Raw genomic sequence first — 15635 nt, forward strand, 5'->3', positions numbered from 1 at the left:
TAATAGTAAAATCTATTTCACAAATGCTTCACTTAAATTGACTATGTATATTTTGACAATATTTTTCTATTGTGGGTATTTAAGAAATTAAAATATTTTTAATATTTATATAAATAAAAAAACCCAATTTAAGTAGCTGTTTCCTAATACTGCTGTATAATCTTTGGTACACACAATATCTTACTTTTACAGCACTCATCATAATAAAATCTAACTTTTGCAGCACACTCCAAAAGAATGAAACTGAAAGTACCACTTTGAAAACTGTTTTGCCTAAGTATAATAAGATGAAGACTTATTTGTTCATTCTTTCACTTACATTCTATTTATTATTATATATATGTGTTCTAAAATTTCTTTAGATTGAATTTTTGTATTTTTATTTGGATTCATTATGAAGAGTTTTTCTTCTACAATTTGTTCTTTCAATTTCTGAGCCTCAACTTAAGATTTTTTTTATTAAAGATTAAGACACATTAATTTTACTATTTATTAATAATAAAAGACAAATTAATATAACATCTTACATATAATATGTAGACATAACATAATTCAAATAAAGTTAGTGTTCTTTAAAAATATTTTTATATAAAAAATATTTAAGATATAAATACATATTATATTAAATAAATTACTTAAAAAAATATTAGAGTGCAATTATTTTTTATCGTCATTTTTAGTTATAAATTTAATTTTTTTAATTTAATAATATAATAATATATTTTAACTATTAATAATTAATTAATAATTAAAAATAATAAATTCTAATGATGTTTTAACATTTGTTTAGTAGTTAAATATCTCGAATCTTATAAGATTGGAAGAACAGAAGAAATTCAAATATACCGAAAACACTGGTGTTCTAGTTGTTTTAACCGTTGATCTGAATTATAAAAAGTATATATAATATATATTAATTAAAATCAACGGTTAAAACAACTGGAACACCGGTATTTTTCGGTACACTTAAAATTTTTCCGATAAGATTTTAAAATATTATTTTGGCATAACGAGATTAAGTAGTAACAGAGACACATATCTAAGGAAGTAGCATCCCAATACTTGGAGCTATGGTTTTGGAGCATGAAACCAAAGTGCAAGTAACAGACAAACAACATAAGAACCCTCACTATGTTCCAACCAAATCCAACGGTCAACATTCAATCACAGTTCAGAACTTGCATGCACACCATGAACACCACTTTTCACTCACTTCCTTTATTATCATATCTCTCTCTCTCTCCACACCCTTTGGTTCCTGACCTGTCCATTTTCTTCTGCAACTTTTGTCACTTCCTCCATTACCACCCTCTCTCCTTTGCCTTGTGGAGAAAACAGACACTACCCATTCAAGTGTTTCAGAAACAAGTAAAGTAAAAAACAGCCTTTGGTTTAAACACAACAAGAATTTGAGTTTAAAGAGAGACCAAAAAGAAAAGGACTTCAATACTCAACCTCATTTTCATCCTTGAACTGAAAATGGGGTGTTCAGTTCCTTCATTACTTCTTCATCTCTTCTCTCTCATAATGTTTTTGGTTTTCAACCCACCATGTGTTTGTGGAAATGTCGAAGACGATGAGCTTAAATCACTGTTGGACTTGAAGGCTGCTTTGGATCCGGACAACACCTATCTCTCATCATGGACCATGAATGGCAACCCTTGTGGTGGTGGTTCCTTTGAAGGTGTTGCTTGCAATGATCAAGGTCAAGTTGCAAATATTTCTCTGCAAGGGAAAGGTCTCTCTGGGAAGCTTTCATCTTCCATTGCTGGACTTAAGCACCTTACAGGACTCTACTTGCATTATAACTCATTATCTGGCGACATACCTAAGGAGATTGCAAACTTGACTCAGCTCAGTGATTTGTATCTGAATGTCAATCATCTTTCTGGGGAAATCCCTTCTGAGATCGGCAAGATGGAGAACCTCCAAGGTTACATGTTATGTTTTATTTTTTTCCCTCTTGAAAACGTTGGAACTTTTTGGGTTTTACTTCAAATGGTTACTTGTTGAAAGCTTCTATCTTTTTATCTTTTTGTGCATTTGAATGATGTTTAGTTTCTGGGTTTCACTGAAAGATTTGAGCTTTGTTGTGTTTAGTTCCTGTACCATTAGCTATCATGTCCTGTTATGGACCTTCTGGTACTTTTCCCTCAAATGGTGGTTCTCTTGCACTGCAGCGTTTCAAAGTAGTTGATTCATGAGAAGGGAAGTGAATTTGTACTTTTGTAGCTCAACACTTTTTATTTTTTCTTTCTCTTTCGAGAAATCGTCTTTGTAGAAGACATTTTAAACAGCTATAAATACAATTTCCAACCACCTGAACTCCTCTGTTTTAATTGCAAGACATAGGTATGAACTAGGATATGAAGGGGGCAACAACACTATTAATCTCATGTATCTGTTTCTGAACTCTATTTAATTCTTTTCCTCAAACGTTTTACCTTTTTCCTTGTGTAAATGGAGATTCTTTTCAATTAAAACTCCTGGGACTGATATCCAGGATGTAGTTCTGAGGGATAGCTTAGCTCTTTAGCGTGTTTCATTGTTTTCTCAGACACCCAAAAATTTTTTTTCCTGCATTTTGCTAATGTACACAAAAAATTAAACATATTGTGATATTGATATGGGAAACAATCCCCTTCAACTCTGTTGTTGAGTCTTACAAGTTTTTTCTTGCAATAAAAAAGTTGATGTTTCCTGCTGTTTTCTTTAGATGTGAATAGCTCTCTGTTGGTGATTCAAACTTGGGAGTGTGCTTATCTTGCATATGTTTTTTCTGCTTTGTAGTTTTGCAGCTTTGTTACAATCAGTTGACAGGAAGCATACCTACACAGCTTGGTGATTTGAAAAAGCTTAGTGTTCTTGCTTTGCAATCGAACCAGTTAACGGGTGCAATCCCTGCTAGTCTAGGTGATTTGGGAATGTTGATGAGACTAGATTTGAGCTCTAATCAGCTCTTTGGTTCCATTCCCTCTAGACTAGCTGATGTTACTTCACTGCAAGTTCTGGATGTTCACAACAATACGCTCTCTGGGAATGTACCTCCTGGTAACAATGATTTGCTGATGGTTATCTTAATTTGTTGGTGCTGTTAATTTCCTTGTTAAATTGTTTTTATTTATCCGAAATTATGAATCTAAATCTAAAGTATGCTTATTTTCTTTCTTTGCTTTAATGAAGCTCTTAAGAGACTGGAATATGGATTTGTGTATGAATCAAATGCGGGGTTATGTGGAGTTGGGTTTTCATCCTTGAGAGCTTGCAATGATTCGGATCATGTCAACCCCAATAGACCTGAACCCTATGGGGCAGGAGTTAATGGTCTATCTAGAGATATCCCAGAAACTGCAAATGTAAAGTTGCCTTGCAATGGAACTCGGTGCCAAAGTTCATCGAAATCCAAGCACACATCTGTTACGGTTGGCATAGTTCTGGTTATGATTGCAGTATCAGCAATTGGACTTCTGACCTTTACATTGTACCGTCGAAGGAAGCAAAAGCTTGGAAATGCTTTTGATATCTCCGAGAGCCGCCTAAGTACCGATCAAACCAAGGGTATATATAGGAAAAATGGTTCTCCTCTAGTGAGCCTTGAGTATGCCAATGGATGGGACCCTTTAGCCGATAGCAGGAATTTCAATGGAGATAGCCAAGATATGTTCCAGAGTTTCAGGTTCAACTTGGAAGAAGTAGAGTCGGCGACTCAGTATTTCTCAGATATGAATTTGTTAGGTAAGAGCAACTTCAGTGCAACATATAAAGGAGTTTTGAGAGATGGGTCTGTTGTTGCTGTTAAGAGCATCAGTAAAACTAGCTGCAAATCAGATGAAGCTGAATTTTTGAAGGGCCTGAACACTTTGACCTCACTGAGGAATGAGAATTTAGTGAGGTTGAGAGGATTTTGCTGTTCAAGGGGACGAGGTGAATGCTTCCTTGTCTATGATTTTGTGCCTAATGGAAATCTGACGCGTTACCTAGATGTGAAGGAGGGTAACGGAGAAATCCTGGAATGGTCAACTAGAGTTTCTATTGTGAAAGGCATTGCCAAAGGTTAGTCTTCTATTCTTTGCCCTTACATTCAAGTAGTTCAGCATTCCAATATGGTAACCAACTAACCATCCTAAAGTTGTAATCTGTCCGTATTCTTTTATTTGTCGTTGCGAAAATTTGGCACATCCTTGGATCGAGGTGTCTGGATACAGATTGTATTCCGATACACTGATTTGGATCTTGATAAAAAGGATGGAATGAATTTTCGAAGTGACATATAAAAGGAGTGAAGGTTTAAAGTTTAACTTGTGCTTTAGTTGATTTGCATCTACGTGAATTTTTTTCATTTTGATGAAGTGTTTTATTTTATTTATTGAATTTAAGTAAACATGAACCATATGATACACTATTAATCTTTACAAGTTTCTTGTTTATACTGAACCTTGTTTCTTTTTTCAGGTATAGCATATCTACATGCATACAAGGCAAACAAACCGGCTCTTGTTCACCAAAACATCTCTGCGGAGAAAGTACTCGTCGATCAGCGATACAACCCGCTGCTTTCAGATTCCGGCCTGTACAAGCTTCTCACTAATGATATTGTTTTCTCTGCATTAAAGGCCAGTGCTGCCAAGGGTTATTTGGCTCCTGAGTACACAACTACAGGCAAATTCACAGAGAAAAGCGATGTGTATGCTTTCGGGGTGCTTCTTTTCCAGATCCTCACAGGGAAGCAGAAGATAACTTGCTCGTTACGCCTTGCCGTGGAATCCTTCAAGTTCGAAGAATTCATCGACCCGAATCTGCATGGCAGATTCTTTGAATACGAGGCTGCTAAACTCGCAAAGATGGCTTTGCTTTGCTCCCACGAGTCTCCCTTCGAGAGGCCAACAATGGAAGCCATTGTTCAAGAACTCAGCAACTGTAGTAGCTGTCTCTGATCACAGTAACCAAGCCATTTTATCATACCATCAAGACATAGCTACTCATGGTAGTGACATTGATTCTGTGTCCTTAACTAAGGACTACCTTGTTCTGTGAATGTCTAGGACAGTAGATTGTAGTTTGTAGCCTGTTATTAAGAATTTCTTGAATTTTATTTCTCTAATCATATGCTATTTTGTCCAATTGTTTTTGCTTTGTTTATTTTGTGTGTTTATGTTTATGGTGAAATGATGAATGGCTCCATTTTGAAATGTCCTTTTTACAGAGACAAGCATATAAACAAAAAGAAAAATCAGATATATCTCCATCATGGTGGTAGTGTGCACATAACATCATGATGATTCAGGAATCACATTCCCTTTTCAAATTTCCAATAGGAATAAATGCTAATTGAATGAACCTATCTGCACGTTTTTTGGTAGTTCCCTCCTTTTAAGTTGTGGCTGAATCAGGTTATTTGAGCCTTTTCTTTTGCTTTCTACTTCTGTGGCATGGCAATAAGAACAATATAATAAAACTAGAAAAATATGCTGATAGTAACAAATGACTGTTAATATATACATGTATTTTTTTTTTGTTATGATTTTAGATCAATGTATCTGAATATACAGTTAAAGAAATATACCAAAAAATTCACACAATGACAACACAAAAAAATGCATTGAAGGAGTATAGTAGTGTAACTTTAAATGATAATGTGTACGCAAGGTCTTGGTCTGGTGGTCATCTTTTATGCTTTATTATGTCACATAAGTCATACTTAGTGCTTGTTTGGGTGCCATTATTTTGCTAAAAAAAAAAAAATCTTTTTTGAGAAGCTGTAATTTATATTTTTTTTAAAAGATCTTTTTTTCTTAGAAAAAAGATGTTTTTCATATAATAAATAAATAAATAAGTACTTTTATATTGTTATACCTAAACATAATTGATAGATAAAAAGATCTTTTTACATGAGATATCCAAACATAAAATTACTTTTACTTCTCCATAAGATCTTTAAAAAAAAAATAACTCGAAAAAAGATCTTTTCTTAGAAGCTCACCCAAACAAACCCTTACACTTTTTTTGTGCGACTTTTTTTCGGACCTTACTGTCCACCAGATTGCCCTACCATTTTTATGTCACATGGGTATCTACAAAAAATTCAATTTTTGAATTGTTTAAATCCACTCTTTCTTTTCTTTTCTTGTTTGGTTTTATGTCAAGAACTATTATGGACCATATTATATAAGGTATAATATATGGACGTTGTGAATTGTGATGACAATGTGGGTCTCGATTGATGCTATGATTAAATGTTTAGATAATAAGATTTTAACAAGCATGCTTGGTGTGTTTGTTAATATCTTTTTCATATTTGAAAATGATTCAAAGGCGTAAGATGTATGTGACATACAGGATTTAAGAATTTTACTTAGGGTTTAGTGTGGTCCTCACATGTTGAGCAAAAGTAGTTGGACATACAAAGACAATAATGACCTTTTTGGGTGAGATTTTTTTTTTTTTGGTGAGGTTGAAAGATGCTGTACAGTTAGAAACCATTTGGGTCCATTCACCAAATTGTTAGTTAACAACTTAACAGTGATCCCACTCCCCACTTTCCAGTTCCCAGCCCAGTTATATTCTGGCCCAAACCAAAAAGAAAAACAATGAAATTCTAAATTCAAATAAAAAAAACAGAAATGTTTAGTAGAAAAAAAAAAAAAACTAACCAAAAACAGTTAATATTTATTTTATTTAGCATTCATTAATTATTGTTGGAATTAATAAATATTAAACATGCATAAGTAATGACCAATAAGGACAACAATGATACATTATTGTGGAATTCAATTGTTGCCCTTGCAATAAGGACACTGAAGCAGTAGTGATTATTCCATAAGCATGCAAGCACCAATTAGCTGTTGTTGACTGCTAATTAATAAAATGTTTTCTGATCAATGTTAAATAAATAAATAAATAATAATATTAATATTAATAATTGTTTACAATCTTGGATGATACTGTATATTATACTATACACCTATATCCATGTATCCAGCATTACCATAAGGTTTTTGCTGTAATGTGGAGAGACAGAATCACAAGCCTCATGTTAGAGCAGCAGGTAGAAGCTTCATCATCATCATAACTTGGTTTTTAAATTAATTACACTTTTAATTTCATTATTATTACAATTTAGCAAGAAAAAAAAGCTATTAAAGACATTGGTTAAGAGAATGAAAAATGAAAAGTTTGATTTTTCCCAAGAATTTATTGAATAAAAATTCAATTTCTTTTTATTTGACTTACATTTTCTATGTAAATTTTCTAATTATTATATAGTATATTTAAATAGTACTCTTAGGACATATGCTAACAAAATTATTATTATTATTATTATTATTATTATTATTATTATTATTATTATTATTATTATTATTATTATGTACAGCCTGGTGTCTGTACTTTGAGGTTAGGGACTTAATTAGGCTCTGTTTGGCTTTAATTAATAATCAAGTGGGACTCATCAATGGATCAATAATGAGTATCAAATTAAATCTATCATTAGGCCAGGGGAGAATTAAAGTAATAAGAGGTGGGAAAGATGTTCAATCATGATATCAACTCATCAAAAGGCTTACCATAAGTTAATTATTCAAAGTTTGGTTTTGGTGGATAATTAAGAAACTTAGGCTAAAAAGCCAACTTAATTAGAAATAATGAATAGATAAATTTTAATTATATATATGACATACTATAAATCAATATAATTACATTTCGGAAACTATTAGGAAGAATGTCAATATCTCTCGTGTACAATTAAATTTCAAGTGTGATTTATAAAGTTGATATAAATTAAATTTTAATTAGCCAATAATATACATTTTAAGAAAATCATAAACTTATTGTTTTAAAATTTTGAACAAAGATATACATCAATGATAAGATATTAATTCGTTTCATAATATATTAATTAATACGAGTTTAATTTTAATGTATTTATAGGATAAAAAATTTTATACACGATCATTCAATTAAATTCAAATATTTAATTAATTTTTTAAAATTAATTATTTTTAGTAATATAACTAAAAGGAATCATCCAAAAATTTCAAAACCAATTCATCTAATAATATATATTTATATATACATTTAGAATAGTACTAGCTATCTACTATGAGCTTCTTCTTAAGAGAAGCAAAACTTAATTAACACCCCCTTAATTTTTTTTTTTTCTGAATCCTAAATATTTATATATATGTTTTAATTTTAATTTAAGCTTGAATAACTTTTCCTTGTGGAAACCTAACCCTGAAAACATGTTCTTCTCCAGTGCATTTATCAACCTTAACAATCCAACGACTCTTGATCTTGTTGATTCCATGTTTTGGAGTATGAACTGTGCTTGATCCAAACCTAGTTACCAATAACCCTTCTCCAATTGGAAGTAACTGAGTTCTTGAACCACATGATGATGATGAGGACCACCTAGACCCTTTGCACACAAATGCATTGTAACCAACCACCAATGTCCCATTTTGCTTCCTTCCACCAACTTGAACTGCCTTCAGAATCTCTTCATGGTTCTTGAGCTTGCAATCGATGAGGACGAAGTCGGCGGCGGCGTACTGGTTAAGGAGAAGGATCTCAGCCTCTCCAACCATGAATTCGACTTCATTTGATGCTGTTCTTCCAACAACATACTTTGTCCCATTTAAGTCTTCATGATTTGGAACAATGCAAATCACGTGTCCTCCGGTTTGATTTGCCGCCTCTACTAGGGCTAGTAAGGTGGTCGAGTCGGCCGCCCCGGCGCAAGCCACCACCATTAGCTGCGCGTTGTTCCCGGCCGCCAAGGCCGATATAAACTCCGCCACGGCCGGTTCTTTCGCTTTTTGTCCCTGAAAAATAAAAAGTCTTATTAAAAACAAAGCTTGAATTCTGCTACGATAATATTATTTGTACATTAAAATTAAAACAAACATATTTAATAATCGAATTGGGATTATTAAATATGTTTGCTTTTATATGTACAAATGATGTTATATTTTAAAAAACAATAAAAAAATACTAACCATTTTCAAAGTGTTGAGATAGGCCTTAGTGGCATTTTCTGCAGACCAACAAGGCATGGTTTTAGTTTGAGTATTTGTATTTTTGGATGGAAGAGAATAAAATTGTTCACTTGAATGCTTTGAGATGATGGAAATGTTTGAGTGAATTGGTTTTTGGTTATTAGGTGTATATATAGGATCACATTACAAGGGACCTAGCTGGACCAGTGTGGGTCATGTGCTCTTCCAACTAGCTTAGGACATAGAAAATTAATTAAATATTGTATTGTATATAATGCTACTGTCTTGTTGGATATCATGTGTCTATCAAGACATGTTTTAATTTTTTTTTATAGGTATATAAATAAATATATTTTCATATAACACATAAATACAAAATTTTTTTTTTTTACTAAAAATAGAGAGATTCGAATCCATAACCTCTTAAGTGAGTATGAAAAAATTATACAATTTGAACTATAATTTATTAGTTCTAAAATGTAGCTTAAGTATATATTAAGCTCAAATTTTTATAAAATCATAAATTTAATTTTAATATACTACCAATCAATTATTATATAATCTTACATCAATAAAAATAATTATTTTTATATAAATTATATAAATAATCATCTAAAAAAATAAATATAATTAAATAATTTAATAAAATATTTTATATTATTAATATATCAAAATTAAATTATAAAATTATTTAAAAATTATTATGTAAACTCAACTTAACCGAATCATTATATATATATATATATATATATATATATATATATATATATATAGAAAATTAAACTTAAAAAAAAATAATGGTTACATAAGTATATTCCTAATATATACGTGTGTATAACAAAAGTTACTTCTTTTAGACTGTATTTGTTTATTGTCTTTTAAATATATAGACATAGACACAAATACACAAAAAAAAAAATATATATATATATATACACAAATTTTTTATTGTATTTGATGATACTGAACAAGACACATTCGTATAAAGTAAATATTAATTTTATTCCTATATTATCACTAATAGAATAAGGATAAGAATAAATTACTAAGAATAAAAGATATATATTTGTGTTTTATTCAATATGTCTCAATGTCTCATCATTTTTATTTTATGTATGTTTGTGTGTCATCGTATTTTTCAAAATTTCATATCTTAACAAACAAACAATAAATATATACCACCGTATCTATATATTAATATCTGTGTCTCATCAAATAAATACAGAATTAAGTTATTTAAGTTCTATGTATTATTATACAGTATCTACAACAACCCTAGGGGAGCTGTATTAAAAAATGTTTCATTATTTAATTCGTAAAATAAGTTAAAAGAAAAATAGAAAATGGTTTCCCTTGATTATTGCTGATGTTGATTTTATTATAAGAGTTTAATTGAACAAAATTTCTACTTACTTTTGTTTAATTGTGGATTCTTTTTGCACGGAAAAAATGTCACGGAAAAAGACAAAGTAAGTTTATATATTAATGGATTTCATCAATCTTTATGTTGACCAGATGGAACTTTTGTGAGCTTCCTGGATGTTGATATAGCGCATATAAAATATGAATTAATGATAATATAATCATCATCTAGCTTTAATCACAGGTTAGGCTTATGCACATTATTAAAATTAAACCAAACTAAACAAAACAAAATTGAGCTCAGCTAATCCTACTAGTAATTTGTAAAAAAGATGTAGTTTCGTTTATGGTTCAGAATAAGCACAATAAACATATTAAAAAAAATCTTTTTTGGAATTAAGTCAAGCTTATATTATGTTTCATTACTAATTTGAGTTGATGAAATAGTTAATATATTTATTCGTTTAAATAATTATCGAAAAGTTCAAATTTTATATTGTGTATATAATAATTTATTAACCAACGATAAATTCTTAAATAGAATTCAGATTCGTAGCGAATTAGCAATTGACCTGATTAACGAATATCGTAAAAAAATACTATATTATTTCGTTTTGATTATATATCGAGAAGAATAGTTCGTTTTTTAATAAAGTTGTGTTAACTTTTTTTTTTTACCAAAATATTTCTTCTTCTAAATGTTCGAAATATTATATTTCATGTTAACATTTACATTATCATCTTAAATTTTTAGTGTGATGACCACACTCAAATGTTTAAATTCTTCTTCATTGTTAGAATATAATTAGGATCAATTAGTATGATTTAGTATATCTGACTATTTATTCACGAGAGAACGTAAGAAAGAGAAAATAGATAAGCAGTGGATGATAATAGTGTTTGATCATTCGACTCAAAAAAATACAAGACAGGTTAGTCGGTGAAGTGAAAAAGCATCAAAAGAGTGACTAAAGAAAAAGAAGAATGACATAAAAAAAAAATACAAAAACTACGATAATTTTTACGGTAAGAAAAACAACCTATCCTCTTTAAAGAGGATACCATAACTCTGATATATCATCAGTGAAATTTAATATCTACTTTCAAACGTTGAGATATCAATATTGATGTGTTGATAATTACTTGCTAGTTGCGACCCCTTCACTAACATCTTTTGAAAAGAACTTTGCCAAAAGAATCTTCAAGAGTTACTTACGCCGTGTTTTTCAAATTGTTTATTATTTGTTTAATTTATGTAATCTTAGAAGATGGGTAACACCAATATAATTTAATTAGTAATTTGCCTCCAAAATTCGCCGTCTTGAACCAAATTTATCGTAGCTGATGATGAGCTTCGATTCACTAACAAAACAATAGCTTAATTAAAACCACATATAATTTATCGCTGGGTGTATATTAAAACTAAAATAAATTTTATTCAATTTTTTAAAAATAATATATAACTTATATTTTATGATATATTAATTTTTTATTAAAATTCTGTTATTTTAATTTAATTAGTGTTAATTAATAATCAAAACTTTTTTTATGTACTGGACAATCAAAGAACACTCATCATTATTATGTGTCTTCGGATTCCATCACCAATGCACATATAGATATACTAAGCAATCCAGCTTTCTACACTAGAAGACAATATTGACACTATTGTTCCAATTTTACTTCTTTAAAATTGTGTATCATCGTTACTTTGATCTCGAAGTGTTTCAATTTTCTACGTTAGAATCAATAAATTTTTTATTGGTTTTAGAAATATTTATAAGAAAAAGTATAGATAACCATCAACATTTTTGAATAATATGTAAATAATATAAATTGATAGGGTTAAAAGAATAAATTTAATTAGTAGCATTAAATTAGGGTGTAGTGTATTTTTATTTAATTGATGGTTGTTCATGTTGTTCAAGATAGTCATTGTTTACCTAGCACTCCCCTATATTTATAATAATGCTCTATAATAATTGAATGATAAATATTTATGAGTCATTATATATAATTGAATTGTAGTATCGACCATAGTCATTAGAACGATGGACAAAAAATAAAATTTTTGTTAAAGGCTGAGAAAAGACAAAAACAGAGTGAGAGGGATGGAGATCGTGAGGACAGGACACTGTTTATGTCGACGGCAATGGTGATACTTTGGAGGACGACGACGACACGACAATCAAAGAGAACGGTACATCTGATGAAGCAGTGATGTTTGAGAGATGCAACAAATATGATGAAAAAATGAAGAAGAGTGAAAGTCATTATAAAAAGAGTTAAAGTTAAGTATCTAATTTAGGGAATAAAGATTTTCAATTTTTTTCTGTATTTAAAGAAGAATGATTTTAAAAAAATAGGCTTTAGTTATTAATACTTTAAGAAATTATATAATTATCTATTTTAAATAATAACTTTATTATAAAATAGTTCTATTATTATTAAGATATTAACTCTAATTAAATTAAAGTAACTCAAAGTTATATATATATAGTTAGTTATCCGATTATAATAATATCCAATTAAAAATTAACACATTATAAAAAATAAGTTATATATTATTTTAAAAAAAGTTAAATAGAATTTATTTAAAATTAGTCATTAAAATTAATTATTAATATAATATAAAATATATATTAAAATTAAATTAAATAATATATTTATATATAAATATATATTAATTGATTTGAATGTACAAATAAAATTTTTAATAATTTAATGTAATATAATATTTTTAATATTTTTTGCAGTATTTATATATAATGATAAAAATTTATATGCAAATATTTTTATTATGTGATAATTAAAAATTATTAAATAATTTAATAGATTTAATTAAATTATTATTAAATAAAAAAAGATAATTGCATATAAATTTTTACAGTATATAATTCTACACCTTATGTAATTTAGTTTTCTATTTTCTATTCCTAACATTAAATATTCTTCTGTATTAGCTGCGATGTCCAATGAACGGAAGCACAGGCACCATTATTGTAACACAATCTCCTAGTAATATTATAATGGTGTATTGTATAATAATAATTAATAAATTAAATGGAATTGTCAAAGAAAATAAATAACCTATACCTATGATTAATTAATTTGGTGGTAATATATAATTATTATTATAGGAAGACAAATTAGACAGTAACCATGTTGGATGAGACAGTGGCACGACCATGGCGCACATAAATTGAACTCTTAAGCCATAAACATATACACTATGTTTTTGCTGTACGGATAATAACGTAAATTAATATATAGCTCTATATAATAATAATAATAATAATAATAATAATAATAATAATAATAATAAAGAAAAGTATAAGAAACAAATTCTGTAACTAATCGAAAATTGAACAACTTAATTAATTATAATTATTAATAATTAATTTTAAATTTTTAAATTTAAAATTTAAATAATTAAAAATTGATTAAGTAAACTTAATTAAAAATTATAAAAATCTTCTCCATCTCTTCTATATTAACTTGCATACCCCAACAATAACACACAGATCCTCTCCGTCAGGCCCTCTCCACCCCTACCTTCACGCAAGATGACCTCAAGAAGCTCGCCGCCGACAAAGCCATCGAGTACCTCAAGTCCGGCATGGTCCTCGACCTCGGCACCGGCTCTACCGCCGCTTCGTTGTTGCCAAGCTCGGTCATCTCCTCTCCATTGGTCAACTCTCCAACATCATCGGCGTTCCAACCTTCAAGCGCACTAAGGAATAAGCACGTTCTCTCGGAATCCCGCTCTCTGTCCTCAACAATAATTCCCGCCTCGATCTCGTCATCGACGGCGCCGATGAGGTGGACCCCGACCTCAACCTTGTAAAAGGCCGCGGCGGCACTCTTCCGTGCTGAAGGCCACTTTCGACAAGTTCATTTTGGTGATCAATGAAACAAAGCTTATGTCAGGACTCGGAGGAGCGACCTTGCGATGCCGATGGAGGTGGTGCAGTTTTGCGGAAAGTACAATCTGGTTCAGCTTCAAGAGTTGTTCAAAGAAGAAGGAGTGATGGAACACGGGCTGTTTTTGAACAATTGCAAAAATATATATAAAAAAATATCTATTTAATATATAAAAAAAAACATCTTAATGCTTAACAAAAGAAATGTCCAGTTATAGGATTTAAAAAAAAATCGTATAATTCTTAAAAAATAGAAATATCCACATCTGTAATACAAAAAATTCAAAAAATACATTAAAAAATATCTATTTAGTATGAAAAAGAAATATCATAATACTTAAAAGAAGAAACATCTATGTATATCAACTTACCTTTGTTAAGATGGGGTTCGAGATCCAATCCATTAAAAAGTTGGCAGAAGTTGGCTGGCCCCTAATTAATTCCCTAACAGATACTCTTATAATAATAATATACTTTGAGCTACGTGTGAAAAGTGAAAACATATGCCCTTCGTTGTTATTAAATAAAATTATTATTTAAAAGTTTAAGTAATATTGTTTTTTAATTTTTTCTCAGCTGTACCCCTGTTCAATAAAATAACTAGAATAATAAGCTAATGGAAGAGTTGTTAATAAGAGGAATCTTGTTAAATAGTTCCTTTTTAGAAGTTTTATGAAAAAGGCATGAAATATGAATGACTATGTCAGTGTCATTGTTTTTTTTTTCCCTAATTTGGCAAGATGGGGCTCAAATCTTTGCTCGTGTCAATTGAGTAACGAAATAGCGATTGGTACATAATTTTTTGGTGACTCGATTGGTACATAATTTAACTAAGCAAAGACACCCGAATAATAATAATAATAATAATAATAATAATAATAATAATAAAAAAGCAAAGCTTTATATTTAATATATTTAATAACTTAATATTATATCATGATCTCCTTATTTTAATATTAGTTAATTTGTTATTTGTAAAATATTATCTTAACTTTCACTTTTTGGAGAGTTTAGAATAATTTAGAATTATAATTTACAGTTTAAAATTTAGTATTTAAGATTTAGAATTTAATATTTAAAATTTGTAATTAATTTAGGATAAAAGATGATTTCAAAAAAAATTTGAGTTGACAAATAATTAGTTTCCTGATTAAATTCTAACAACTTTGCTTGCTTGCTTGTTTTCTTTAAAAAGAGATAAACAATAGAGAAAGTAAATTTTATGCATATATGATTATTGGACAATTTTTCTTTTTTATTTAAAATATCTATTTGATTGAAAACATATAATTTCTTGTACTAATAATATGTAGTGGAATTAATATTAATACATTTTTTAGTACACACTTTATAT

At 29.4% G+C, this 15635-nt stretch overlaps 2 protein-coding genes and 1 pseudogene across 2 annotated transcripts; 2 read left to right on the plus strand and 1 right to left on the minus strand.

Annotated features, from left to right (window-relative positions):
* The first annotated feature begins 1043 nt into the window (after nt 1-1043).
* Nucleotides 1044-5121, plus strand: LOC112751655 (probable serine/threonine-protein kinase At1g01540). Its single transcript, XM_025800869.3, has 4 exons — nt 1044-1933; nt 2791-3051; nt 3184-4053; nt 4453-5121. The coding sequence occupies exons 1-4, from the start codon at nt 1480-1482 to the stop codon at nt 4932-4934; spliced, it is 2067 nt and encodes a 688-aa protein (XP_025656654.1). The 5' UTR covers nt 1044-1479; the 3' UTR covers nt 4935-5121.
* Nucleotides 5122-8030: 2909 nt separating this feature from the next.
* LOC112747278 (uncharacterized) lies at nt 8031-9133 on the minus strand. The gene is made up of 2 exons (XM_025795234.3): nt 8997-9133; nt 8031-8822 (listed from the first exon to the last, which is right to left on the minus strand). Exons 1-2 carry the CDS (start codon nt 9051-9053, stop codon nt 8196-8198), a joined length of 684 nt encoding a protein of 227 aa, XP_025651019.1. The 5' UTR covers nt 9054-9133; the 3' UTR covers nt 8031-8195.
* A 4193-nt stretch (nt 9134-13326) lies between these two features.
* On the plus strand, nt 13327-14448 carry LOC112749390 (probable ribose-5-phosphate isomerase 3, chloroplastic; annotated as a pseudogene).
* Nucleotides 14449-15635: the final 1187 nt, after the last annotated feature.

This window comes from Arachis hypogaea, chromosome 15 (assembly GCF_003086295.3).
Source record: "Arachis hypogaea cultivar Tifrunner chromosome 15, arahy.Tifrunner.gnm2.J5K5, whole genome shotgun sequence".
Taxonomy (NCBI): domain Eukaryota; kingdom Viridiplantae; phylum Streptophyta; class Magnoliopsida; order Fabales; family Fabaceae; genus Arachis; species Arachis hypogaea.

Excerpts from the sequence above, each read along its gene's own strand:
- LOC112751655 (XM_025800869.3), top strand. The coding sequence starts at position 1,480 with ATGGGGTGTTCAGTTCCTTCATTACTTCTTCATCTCTTCTCTCTCATA. Across the intron at positions 1,934-2,790 it reads CAAGATGGAGAACCTCCAAG|TTTTGCAGCTTTGTTACAAT; the intron begins GTTACATGTTAT and ends TCTGCTTTGTAG. Across the intron at positions 4,054-4,452 it reads TGTGAAAGGCATTGCCAAAG|GTATAGCATATCTACATGCA; the intron begins GTTAGTCTTCTA and ends TTCTTTTTTCAG.
- LOC112747278 (XM_025795234.3), bottom strand. The coding sequence starts at position 9,053 with ATGCCTTGTTGGTCTGCAGAAAATGCCACTAAGGCCTATCTCAACACT. Across the intron at positions 8,823-8,996 it reads ATCTCAACACTTTGAAAATG|GGACAAAAAGCGAAAGAACC; the intron begins GTTAGTATTTTT and ends TTTATTTTTCAG.